The following is a 13,315-nucleotide window of genomic DNA, read 5'->3' as shown; positions in this document are numbered from 1 at the left end:
AAAGCAAAAAGCCAAGTAATCCAGCGAACGATTGTGCGGACAAAGAAAGGGGGAAAGGACGGACAAAAGCAGAAGGGACTGAAGAAAGCACGGCTCCAGACAAAGAAGTAACGAAGAAGAGATGGGGGATGCACAACCAGGGGTGGTGCTCCGGGCGTCGGGGAGTCCCAGAAAGCCGGACCCCCCGCGGGGCGCGGGCAGCTGGAGAGCGCCCTCCGGCGGCCGGGGCAGCCAGCGTCTTACCTCCTGGGCGAGTTTCTGCTTGAGTACCAGTGCGGCGCACAGGTAGCCGGCGCGGCCCACGAACAGCTCGTCGGAGCCGCACTCCAGGAAGGAGACGGGTGCGCAGACGGCGCACAGAGCCCGGAACTTCCCGAGGGGCTGCACGTAGTCGGAACGGCCCAGGGCGTGGTACACGAGCGTAGCCACCGCGTGCACGCCCGCGCCCCCGAGTAGGAAGGCGGCGCGGGTGTCGGCGTCCGGCTCGCCCCACTCTTCGGAGCGGGAGCACGCGTCGATGAGGCGCTTGGCAGAGCGCAGGTAGCGCTCGCGGGCCCCGGCGAAAAGCGGGCTTTGCGAGACGTGGTAGAGCATGTAGGCCACCCCGGCCACGCCACTGTACAGACCCCCCTGGCAGCTGCTGCCCGCCGGTGTCGCCCCTCGAGCCTCAGCGCCGCCCCCCAGCGGGGGCAGCTCCTGGAGGATGCGTTCGATGGTGGAGGTGACCAAGGGCGCCACCGCCTCCTCGCACTGGCCAGCCAGCAGGCTGCCCTGGTAGTCATCGAAGCGGTTGGCGAAACAGCGCTTGGTGTCCATGCTGTCGCCTGTGGCCCCCCAATGTCGAGCTGGGGACCTTTGGAGGGAGCGCCCTGCAGCCCGGCACAGCACCACCTGCTCTCTGAGATGATCGGATGGCTGTAGATGCGGTGGGGGGGGATGGAGCGAGGAGGGTGAGACGGGAGGTGACAAGAGGAGGTAGACGCAAGGAGGGATCACGGAGCGGGTGGCCAAGTGGGGCAACGGGCTGCTGCGAGGCTCCCGAGTGGCCCGAGAGAGCACGGGGAATGCGTGTCGCTCGTCCCCACTCCCGGAGGCCGCGCCCTCGCTGAGCCGCCCCCTCCTGCGCCGCCGCAGCTCCGCGACTCTCCAAGGGGCCGAGGTGATCTCCTCAGGCAGGACCCACGCGGGGCCCGCGCCACTCCTCCCGCTCCGCCCCCGGCTCCTCCCCTCCCTGCAGAAAGCCTGGGACGTGCAGGACAGGGATCAGGAATGCTGAGGCTGGCCGTCAGCACACCTGGCAGCAGAGGTGATGACTTCCAGTCCCTTGTGTACTCAGAGACTTTGCCTCGGGTCAGCACCAGCAGCACCTGGGAGCGTGGTAAAAACGCAGCGCCGCAGGTTTCTCCTCAGACCTAGTCAATCAAAAGTCAAAATATACAGCAAAAGTCCTAGGTTAGAAGCATCCACAATAAAGTTTGTGAAGCTGCTGAATTAGGCTAAAGTACCAGAAAATACACAGCTGGGAGTCGCCTTTCAAACTTGGTCACAGTGGTCAAAATACCTCAATACTAAGAACAGCAATAGTGTGTGACTGGCAGTGTGTAACATGGTTTATGTTTTTCAAAGGAGCATGAGAACTCCTTGCTTGCCTTCTATTATATTGTTTTGCTGGGCGTGCACAGGAATAAAAACCCAAATAAACACACTATATTTGAAACTCCTTGCCTACATCTTTCCTTGCTCTATTTCCCTGTTCCCTCATGAAATTAGAAAAAGGCAAAAAAACAAACAAAACAAAAAACAAAAAAAAAAACCACCTTTAGATCCTTAGCTAGTTAATACATGGTGGCTAAAGCATGGGGAACAAATTGAATTCTTCCTTAGTTCGCTGTTCACTTCTCTCCCCCTTTGGTTCCCTCCTGCTTCTCCTCCACAAGTGTTGTTCCCAGTCTAGTCTCCTGTGTGCTTTGAAACTTCATAATAGATTAACTACACACTTCCAGACACCTTGAGGGGTGTACTGGGGTGAAAAAGACAAAAAGTAAACACAGTCTATTTGTCTTTCTTCTGTTCGGCTCTTTTTAACTAACTCTTCTCTCCAGAAAGTATCCACTACTGAAGGCTAAAGAGGCCTCCTCTCTCAAGGGGATTTTTGTTTTCCTAGAGGCTGTATAGGCACAAGTTCATCATAGGAAAATTTCTGAAACTGTGCAGAAAGCAACTACTTCACTCATTTTAAGAACCTGTTTTGTTTGGAAGCATATTTATCTCAACAGGACCAACGATTACCGTGTATGAATCAAATCATAATGATCCATTTTCAATAAGAGGTGTGTTTAGAGCTCACCAGAGAATCAGAATAGCAGGTGGAACTAGGTCCCTGTCTATCTTAGATGGCAGTTGCTGTCTGCTTTTCTAGATGTTCTCATTTCATCCTTAGGTTGAAAAGTTACAGACAGTCTGTGAGATGATCCAGCCTATACATCAGAAGATGAGGGAATCCGGATGGGAGAGTTGGGTCAGTAGTTAACAGCACTTGCTATTCATGCAAAGATTTCCAGTTCAGTTGCCAACACCCACATAGTGACCCACAACTGTCTTACTCCAGTTCCAGGGGACCGAATGCCCTCTCCTGGCCTTTGAGAGTGCCGGATACACACATAGTGCGCATATGTACATGTAGACAAACACTCATATACACAAAATAAAAATAAGTCTTCTAAGCATAGAGAAAGAAAATCATGGAATCTAAAGCCTCAGGATATAAATTAGATAAGGTTTTGTGTCTTGAACCCATAGGGTGGGGAATTGGGATGAGAATGAAATTAAACAGCAGAAAGACTGGACCTCCCTGAGGAGCTCAGCCAGTAAGGACTTCAGCGGGCAGGGAAATGTTACTGGGACTAGAAAAAGTGTTTTTTACACCAAATTGGTGCACTAGCCATTTTTGACTGACTTTGCAAGGTCAAAAATTAAAATGCTTCATTTTTCTATTCTAAGTCTCCCGTATGCTCATTAAGAGGGAGGATCGTTATTTCTTACAATGTAAGGGAATTCAAGGAATTTCTATATTTGATAAAAGAACACCTAGGTCTCTAGAGAGTAGAGGACACATCCTGCCCCACCTTTGTGTGTTCTGTCGTCTCTTCCCAACACTTTAGATAAGAACAAAGAGGTGCAAAACAGTGCTTTAGATGGCAGAAGATGTGTATTCCCCTTGTTCTAGCTAGAATAAAGGAGAAAACAGAACCCCAGAGTTAGCAAAAAAAAACAAAAAAACAAAAAAAAACATTTCTTTTTCTTCCACTTCCATCCAGAGCTCCCAATGGTACCTGATTTATAAGTACAAGAGTTCTTGACTTCCCTTCTTCTCTTCAAGGGTTTTGAGTGCCCTCCTCTCTATTATAGCTTGAACAAAAGTCATAAATATCTTCTATCATCTAAAACTGCAATTACAGGATTAACATAAGAATTTCTGGTCCTTTATGCAATTTCTTTCTACTTGCCTTTTCCTATTTACAAGTGAGTTCCTCACTTCTCAAGGTCATTGATATCTCCAACGGCTCTTACAATAAAGAAAAGCTTCTCTAACTCACAGGCTATATTAGACCAAAAGGGGAAAAAAATCCAAGTTGAAAGAAAAGTTGCCTAAGACTTACAACAGAAAAAAGGAGGTTTGATTCCTCCTGCTCCTCCTCCTCTTTTCCCTCCTCCTCTTCCATCCTTGAGATAGAGTCTCTCTACATAGCCCTGGCTGCTTTGGAAGTCCCTACATAGACCAGACTGGCCTCAAACTCACAGAGATCTACCTGCCTCTGCCTTCCCAGTTCTGGGATTAAAGACGTGCATCACTGCTCTGTCAAGTGGCATATTTTTAAGGCTCTGTAAAATATTAATTTTCTACAATGTGCCATGTATGTAATTTAGATTCAACTCTTGTTTAAGGAAATGAAACAAGAAACAGTAAGAAGAGAGAAAGAAAATTGTTGTAAATGATGCAAATATGAAATTATATTTTGGTTAAAACTGCATAAAGAGAATATTCTAGACAGGTATGTATTATGTATTATCAAATGATATTTTGTCCTGGGACTGAAAAATAATGAATGAGGACAAAATCAAGAAAACTTAAACCCCAAATGAAAAAAGATGCAGAGACCCACAGCTAGATAGACATTATGCGAAGAGAGAGTCTAAATTTAAGGTCTCCATCAACTCCCTCCCCTGAGAGCTCAGGAAACCCCAGAGAAGTGGAGGCAGAAACAGTCTAAGAGGAAGAGGGAATGGGGGACATCAGGAAAACGGGGCTCTCTAAATCAACTAATCAAGGCACATATGCACCCATAGAGACTGAAGAGGCAACCATAAGGCCTTCATGGGTCCTGTATATATTGTATCTATTAGTGTAATGCTTTATGGTACTCCTGACTGTGAGAACAAGTGGATCTCTGAAACATTTGCATGCTCTTGGGACTCTTCTCCTCCTGTGGGGTTGCTGTGTCCAACATCAATATGATGATTTGCTTAATCTTATTTGTCATTATCTTATTTGGTTATTATCTCCTAGAAACCTTTTTTTTTTCTAATGAGAGACAGAAAGGGAGTAGATCCAGAGTGGAGAGGAGGTGGAGAGTAACTAGGAGGAGTAGAGGAAGGGGAAACTATAATCAGAATATATTCTTTGAGAAAGAATGTATTTTTTTTTGTTTTTATTGAGCTATATTTTTTCTCTGCTTCCCTCCCTTCCTACCCCTCCCCAGCTGCCCTCTCTCATGATCCCCACGCTTCAAATTTACTCAGGAGATCTTGTCTTTTTCTTCTTCCCATGTAGATTAGATCCATGTATGTCTCTCTTAGGGTCCTCTTTGTTATCTAGGTTCTCCAGACTTGTGAAATGTAGGCTGATTTTTCTTTGCTTTATGTCTAAAAGCCACTTTTGAGTGAGTACATATGATATCTGTATTTCTGGGTCTGAGTAACCTCATTCAATATGATGTTTTCTAGATCCATCCAAATTTGCCCACAAATTTCAAGATGTTATTGTTTTTTTCTGCTGGGTGATATTTCTCTGATTTCTTTCTCAGACCATTTATCATATGTAAAGGAGGGCTCCTAATTTTTTTTTTTTAGTTAATCTTGTATCCTGCTACATTACTGAAAGTGTTTATGAGTTGTAGAAATTCCTTGGAAGAATATTTAAGGTAACTTATGTAAACTATCATATCATCAGCAAAAAGTGAGAGTTTGACTTCTTTTCTTATTTGTATCCCCTTGATCTCCCTTTGTTGTCATATTGCTCCAGCCAAAATTTCAAGAACTATATTGAATAAATATGGAGAGAGGACATCCTTGTCTTGTTCCTGATTTCAGTGGGATCACTTTGAATTTCTCTCTATTTAAATTTGATGTTGGCTGTTGGCTTGCTGTATATTGCCTTTATTATGTTTAGGTATATTCCTTGTATCCCTGCTCTCTCAAAGACCTTTATCACGAATGGATGTTGTATTTTTGTCGAAGGCTTTTTCAGTATCTAATGAGATGATCATGTGGTTTTGTTTTTTTTTTCAGTTTGTTTATATGGTGGATTACATTGGCAGATTATCATATGTTGAACCCTCTCTGCATCTCTGGGATAAAGCATACTTGGTCATGGTGGATTATTTTTCTGATGTGTTCTTGGATTCGGTTTGTCAGTATTTTTTTTTTTTTTTTTTTTTTTTTTTTTTTTTTTTTTGGTTTTTTGAGACAGGGTTTCTCTGTGGTTTTGGAGCCTGTCCTGGAACTAGCTCTTGTAGACCAGGCTAGTCTCGAACTCACAGAGATCCTCCTGCCTCTGCCTCCTGAGTGCTGGGATTAAAGGCGTGTGCCACCACCGCCCGGCGGTTTGTCAGTATTTTATTGAGTATTTTTGTACCAATATTCATGAGTGAGATTGGTTTGTAATTCTCTTTCTTAGTAATGTCTTTATGTGGTTTGGGTATCAGTGTAACTGTAGCCTTGTAAAAAGAGTTTGGCAATGTTCCTTCTGTTTCTATTGTGTGGAACAATTTGAAGAGTATTGTTTGATGTGAGATTCTCCACTGTATGCTGTGAATACCATTGGTTAATAAAGAATCTGATTTGGGCCTATTGTAGAGGAGGAGAGAATAGGCAGAGTCAAAGAGAAGTCATGTAGCCACTGCAGGACACAGATGCCAGACAGAAACTTAACAGTTAGCTACAACCACGTGGCGATGCACAGATTAATAGAAATGGGTTGATTTAAGATATAAAAGCTAGCCAATAAGAACTGTGAGCTAATAAGCCAAGTAGTGTTGTAATAATACTGTTTCTGTGTGATTATTTCAGGAATGGGCGCCTGGGAAATGAACAAGCAGCCTTTGACAACAATTGGTATCAGCTCTTCTTTGAAAATATTGCAGAAATCTGAACTAATGTCATTTGGTCCTGGGCTTTTTTGGTCCTGGGCTTTTTTTTTTTCTTTTCTTTTCTTTTCTTTCTTTTTCTTCTTCTTCTTCTTTTTTTTTTTTTTTTTTTTTTTTTTTTTTTTTTTTTGATTGGGAGACTTTTGATGCCTGTTTCTATTTCTTTAGCAGTTATAGGTCTATTTAATTTGTTTATCTTGTCTTGATTTAATTTTGGTAAGTGGTATTTATCCAGAAAATTGTCCATTTTCTTTAAGTTTTCCAATTTTGTGGAGTACAGGTTTTTGAAGTATGTTCTGATGATTCTCTGGATTTCCGCCATGTCTGTTGTTATGTCCCTCTTTTCATTTCTGAATTTGTTAAATTAGGTATTCTCTGTCTGTCTTTTGGTTAGTTTGGATAAAGGTTTGTCTATTTTCTCAAAGAACCAACTCTTTGTCTCATTGATTCTTTGTATTGTTTTCTTTGTTTCTATTTTGTTGATTTCTGCTCTCAGTTTGATTATTTCCTGTCGTGTAGTTCTCCTAGGTGAGTTTTCTTCTTTTCTAGTACTTTGTGTAGGATTGGATTTGTGACTAGGTATTGGTTAAATCTGGTTCTGCCATGGAATATCTTGTTTTGTCCTATGGTAATTGAAATTTTCCCAGGTATAGTAGTCTGGGCTTGTATCCATGGTCTCTTTATGTCTGCATAACATTTGTCTAGGACCTTCTGGCTTTCATTGTTTCCACTGAGTCAGGTGTAATTCTGATAGGTCTCCCTTGATATGTTACTTGATTTTTTTTTCTTTGCTGCTCTCAATATTCTTTCTTTATTCTGTACATTTATTGTTTTGATATTTTTATGGCAAGGGGACTTTTTTTGGTCCTGTCTATTTTGTGTTCTGTAAGCTTCTTGTATTTTCATAGTCATATTTTTCTTTAGGTTGGAAAAGTTTTCTGTAGGCAGAGGCTGCTCATTCATTCCCAGCTGCCCAGACCCAAAATAATCACACAGAAACTATATTAATTACAGTACTGTTTTTGTCAATAGCTTAAGAGTATTTCTAGATAGCTCCTACATCTTAAACCAACCCATTTCTATTGTTTGGTGTATTACCATGAGACTCGTGATTTACTGGCAATGTTCTGGGGCATCTCTCTCCCTTGGCAGCTACATAGACTCACCCTGACTCTACCTACTCTCTATTTCTATCTCTGTTTGGATTTTCTGCCTGGTTGTACTCTGCTAAGACATTGGCTAGAACAGCTTTATTCAGTAACCAATAAAAGCAACACATATACAGAAGGACATACCACATCAGTTTTCTTTTATGATTTTGTTGAATATATTTTTTGTACTTATGATTTGGACTTCTTCTTTTATCCCTATGATTCTTAAGTTTGGTCTTTTCACGGTGTCCCATATTTTCCGGATATTTTGTGTTAAGCTTTTGTTAAATTTAACATTTTCTTTGACTGATGAGTCTCCGCTATCGTATCTTCAACACTTGAGATTATCTCCTCCATCTCTTGCATTCTGCTGTTTACACTTACATTTGTGGTTTCTGATCATTTCCCCATATATTCTGTTTCCAGAATTACTTCAGTTTGTGTTTTCTTTATTGTCTCTATTTTGGTGTTCAAGTCTTTAATGTTTCTTTCATCTGTTTGCCTTTTCTTGGTTTTCTTTAAGGGAATGGTTTATTTCTTCCAATTTTTTGTTTGTCTTTTCCTCCATTTCTTCAAGAGAATTTTTCATTTCCTCTTTAAGGGCCTCAAACATTCTCCTAAATTTATTTTTTAGGTCATTTTCTTCTGCTACATCTATATTGGGGTGTTCAAGTCTTGCTGTTATAGAGTCACTTGGTGCTCTTGGAGTTCACTCTGCAATGCTGGAAGTTGTTCGGGCCTGTTCTCCCAGAGGTCACTTGCTTGGACCTGCTCCCATGAAGGTCGCTGGTTTGGGCCTTTTCCCGTAAACATCACTCACTCAGCCTACTCCCATGGATGTCCCTGGCTCGGATCTGCTCCCGCAGAGGTTGCTGGACTAGACCTTGTCCCATGGAGGTCGCTCCCTCATACCTGTTCCTCTGGAGGTCACTGACTCCAGCCTGCTCTGGTAGAGGTCGCTGGCTCAGGCCAAGAATATATTTTCAATAAAAGGGGGGAAAGAGAGAAAAAAAAACTTAAAGCCAAGTTACAGAAATCCTGAATGACTTTATGGAAGATGACATTTAAGGGTGATAGATATTGATGATTAGAGTTTATTAAAATTCCTAAGGTTATATTAATCTATAGATGGTAACATAAGTGTGTGGGAGATGTGTGACTTACCAAAATATAAAACAAAAATTTAATTAAGAAACAAACCTCAGATGAATGGTCTTCTAGGATGACAAAAGTATCCAAATAAACTTTAAAGAAATTTATAAGGTAGAAGACCTAAAATGTTTACTTAGGATAATGGACCACCTCTCTGGGTAGATGAAGGATTTCTCCCTCTCAGTTGCTATTTCTGATAATGTGATTAAAATTATCTTAAAATAAGTGATGCCATAACTTGACAATTTAGAAAATATAGGTTCAGAGAATGGTGGCCTCCTTGCTTCCAAAGTGTTGCCAGGGAATTGTGAAAGTTTACATATTAAGTTGAGATGACCATGCCTCATGGTTTTCCCCACCTGAGAAAATAGAAAGAACGAATAAAATTCTTAAGTAACATTCTGTCTTAGCGGATACATGACTTCCCCCACCATAGAAACCAAAGACAAATATTTGGAAAATTGTGTATTGGCAATCTTCTCCAAATTATTCCTCTAAGGGACTTCTAACCCAAGCCCCACCTTTGGAGTTTTCCGTTCATTAATTCCAACTTGACCAATTAGTGCTGATACAAACCTGGAGAGCAGACAAGCTCCAGACCAGTTGGTGAGGTTCTTATCAAATGCTTCTGATAATCAAAACAACTATATAGACTGCTGGAAAGGTGTGGACTTACTACACCCGAGTGAAAGAACCAGTCAAGGAGGCACCAGCATCCAAAAGAGAAAAATGAGGAACATGTGGATCACCTAGCAAGACTTTAAAAATAATTTCACAAAAAGTCTAATGATACCTTATTCCCTAACTCGCAGTGTTGGTGGTTTTGCTGTTTTGATTTTGCTAAATCTGTTGCTTAGAATTTGTTTGTGTAATTGTAAAGCAGAGAATCCTCTAAAAGAATACATTCAGTCCATTTTTAAAGCTGTTAAAGCAGCCCAGTCTTGGAGCTCTGTATTTCCTAAAGGGAATTCATGGTTAACCCTACTTCTGGAGTCTAATGTATGTACAGTAGATTATTACTATATAAGAAATAGAGAGTTTTCAAATAGGGTGGAAAAATGTCCCAGTAGTTGCTCCATATTCTTTGCCTATTAGCTTAGTGATTAGTGAAACTAAAACCTCATCACCTCTTACTATAAAATGTGATGCCTGCAAAAAAATCACAAAATGTGATTCCTTTATATTATAGGAATCTCAAAATCTAAGAACAACAAAGAAGATAATCAAGAACAAGGACATAAGACAGACCATAAAAAGTGAATGTGGAGAATTGAATACTTATATAGAATGAGTTAAATTTATGGTATATGTGCTCAATGAGAGTGATCATTATGCTTACATAGCAGAATGCCCCAAGGCTCAAGTAGTATTCTTTCCCCTTGAATTGTACACAGACTCTACCAGAGGAACTTGCGTGCTGGTCATGTTTTAGGATATGAAGTCCTAGGAAAATGAGACTTTCCAATGTCTGTCCCTCCTGTAGTTGGCCCACCTGAATTTTTCCCTTCTTCATAGGGTAAATTACACTTTGTGTCTCTCAAGACATCAAGATAGATCCTCTCGCCCACTGAGGGATTATGGAGCCTGTACCTATGTTCTGGATGTCTCAAATGACAAACGTGTAAACAGTAATTGCTCTCCACTCAATGTCCACCAAGCTGATAAATGGCAATGCTGCAGACAGGTGACACTTTACTCAAGGCTACCACCCAATTGGGATGGGACCTACATGCTGGTTCAGTTGGTCACACCATTTTCTCTAGATTCTTCCTTTTAATAAAGCTAATCCCAGGGCTAAGACATAAATATATTGGTATTATCATCTCTACACTGACTCTATAGCAATCTCCAGTGGGGTTGCAATTAAATTTAAGACTAAATCCAAATTGCTGCAGAATTTAAATTGTTTATAATCTGCTGGTCAAAAAAAAAAAAAGAAAAAAAAAGAATGTGGAGTGGACAAAAAGAATGTAGAATAGTCAATAAAGATTTATCAATTATACTAGGGATGCCCTTGAAGGATTGTCTAGCCAGAGGGGTGCTACCAGCCAAATGGCTAGGAAAAAAAGACTGTACTTGGTACAATGCTAACAGCAAAGGGATATTTTTGTATTATTCTCAGAAGATGTTGCACTTTTATTTTCAATAATAAAGTTCCCGGTCATATAATTCTCAAAGTCTTTCATAGACTACTCTTGTCAATAAATTAGCAGAAAATTCATGAATTATTGATCTATTTATAGACTGGCCAAAAGGATAGTTTAGAAAATGGAAAGGGCTAGTGGTTTTGATCCTAATTTCCCTTATAATTGGAGCAGGAGTATTAATTGCAGTAGGATGCTGCATTATTCATTGTATAATGAGGCTAACTCAAAAACTCCTTGAAGCATCAACAAACAAATGACCAAAATACAGCAACATAAGCTAATTCTTTAAGATACTAGATCAGATAGTTGGTACTTTAATAAAGAAAGCCAAAGGATACTAGATCAATTTTGACAGTTCAAATAAACCTGAAAAGGAAATCAATAAGAGTAAAAGGAAAGGTGGAAGAAATTTTAAGAAATAAATTATTATGGTCATTTTTAATATGGGGTGCATTTACAGATCTTCAGAAAATCACAGATAAACAGAAGGTCTTCCTTAGCTGTCAGCTGTTACCTGCCTATTTAGGTGCTCTCAGTTCATTTTAGAGTTGAAATATTACAAGAAGATCCATACATGACCAAGTATATGTATCAGAAAAGGAGAGAATCTTGAGCCCCTGAATACGCATTAGATAAGACTGTGTAACCTGAAATGATAAGGATGGGAATTTGGAGATGTGGTAATGCTATATACTGGGGACTGCTCATGCCTGAAGAACTTAGCCATCAATGAATTTAGGGGACACAGAAATAAAAAAAACCAGTTTTGAGCCAAATTGCTGTGCTAGCTATGTTTGTCTGTTCTCTATGCTGATGTCTGTCTTTGCAAGGTCAAAAAATAAAGTGGTTGACTTTTGCTACTCTGAGTCTCTTGTGTGCTTATTTTCTAGCAGGGTCATTGTTTCTCACAACCATAAGTGTGAAGATTAAATAGCTTGTCCCCACTTCTTGATTATACAATTTGGGAAAGGAGCTCAATTTGCTAAGATTATTTCCAGGAGTGAGGCATCCATACAGGGACAGAATGGCCTCTACTTTGAACTGGCTTGTTTTTAATGATGATGATTATGATGATGATGATAATAATAACAACAACATCAACAACAATAAACGTTAAGTCCACTTTTAAGAAGAGGTCTTGCTAACTTAAAGGGAAGAGAGCATCAAAACTGAAACTAGAATATCTGGTGTAATCTTGAGGCTTCCTTCCTCATCCTTATGGTGACATTAAGATACAAAACTTAATAAGTAGAAATAAAGACCCCTGCCTCCACATCTCAGTCTATCACGATGCTAGAGTCACCTCTGTTAATGTTGATTCTGGCTATACTTTAGCACACCCCAGCCCAGAGGTGGCACCAGCAGCAAAGAAAAGAAGCAGTGATAAACGACTTCAAATTTGAACTGTAAACATGCCACCCAGAGAAAGAGCTCGGCAGCCTCAGGGTGGTGTGACGATCTTGGAAGAATCTTGAATGGATTCATTCATACCAAGGTGGAATAGTTCTTTATTGGGAAGACTGAGGCAACAGGGCTCTGGCTCACATGTCATTGTCTTCCAGCAGGCCCACCAAACATGCTTACATGGCAAGAGCAGAGGAGTAAGAGCAAAATTTGAAATATAGAAGATTTCTGAGGATTTCATCTCAGTACCGACAAACTCTTGTATGTTGCCTCATTGGCAGCTAACACGAGGAAATCTATGTTTTCTTTATGGAACCTCCAGAGTTCAGTGGCTAAAGCTATGAATACAAGCCAGAGTCTCCTAAGAAGTCCTTTTGAACAGTGATGTTGACAAATACACACAGGGTCACAAGGAAGATATTAACATAGGGTTTGAGATGCGCAAGAGGTTGGAGATATCTAGAAGCCTGCTTGAACTCCCTAGGCTGTTTCCCAAACGGCCTTTTTCTATGCACAATCACACGGCAAAATTCAAGCTCCAAATATCTTCCAGGGTGGAGCAAGCTCTTTAAGCCACCCAAAGCCCCACCTCTGGCTGTCATTTAGTTTGCAAGCTTTGTTGTTTATTTTAATATCATTACTTCATGATAATGTCGTCTTCCTGACGGTAAGGGAGTTATTTACTGATATGCACCAAAAACCTAAGACAACCTTAAATTATTCCCTGATACAGGAGGAACTGGCTAAAGCTTTATCAGATGAATTCGTTAGAGTAAGAATGTCATTGTTTAAGTACCAGAATACATTGTTAAGTATTCTGTACTGCAGAATACAAAGTGGGATCCTTGTAGGAACTTTAACCTGAGGCTTTCCTAAATACCCGTATCATTCTTGAATTCTTTCATTCTTGTAAAAGCAAGAAAGTAAACACTTTATAATTTCTGCCTCATTTGTCAATTTCTCCCCAAGATCTAGTGACCTCTATACTTTACCTTGAATCCAGTGACTTCACACATTCTATTTTTACTAACCAACC

At 40.7% G+C, this 13,315-nt stretch overlaps 1 protein-coding gene across 1 annotated transcript in view; it reads right to left on the bottom strand.

The window, feature by feature from the left end:
- Positions 1-1,118, bottom strand: part of Lancl3 (LanC like family member 3) — a 102,165-nt gene extending 101,047 nt beyond the window's left edge. The window contains exon 1 of the mRNA XM_057760349.1: positions 244-1,118. Within this exon, the coding sequence (XP_057616332.1) occupies positions 244-816 (573 nt within the window). The 5' untranslated portion in view covers positions 817-1,118. The remainder of the gene's footprint in view (positions 1-243) is intronic.
- Positions 1,119-13,315: the final 12,197 nt, after the last annotated feature.

The sequence above is a fragment of the Chionomys nivalis genome, chromosome X (assembly GCF_950005125.1).
Source record: "Chionomys nivalis chromosome X, mChiNiv1.1, whole genome shotgun sequence".
Classification (NCBI taxonomy): Eukaryota; Metazoa; Chordata; class Mammalia; order Rodentia; family Cricetidae; genus Chionomys; species Chionomys nivalis.
This window is presented reverse-complemented; position numbering and strand designations above follow the sequence as displayed.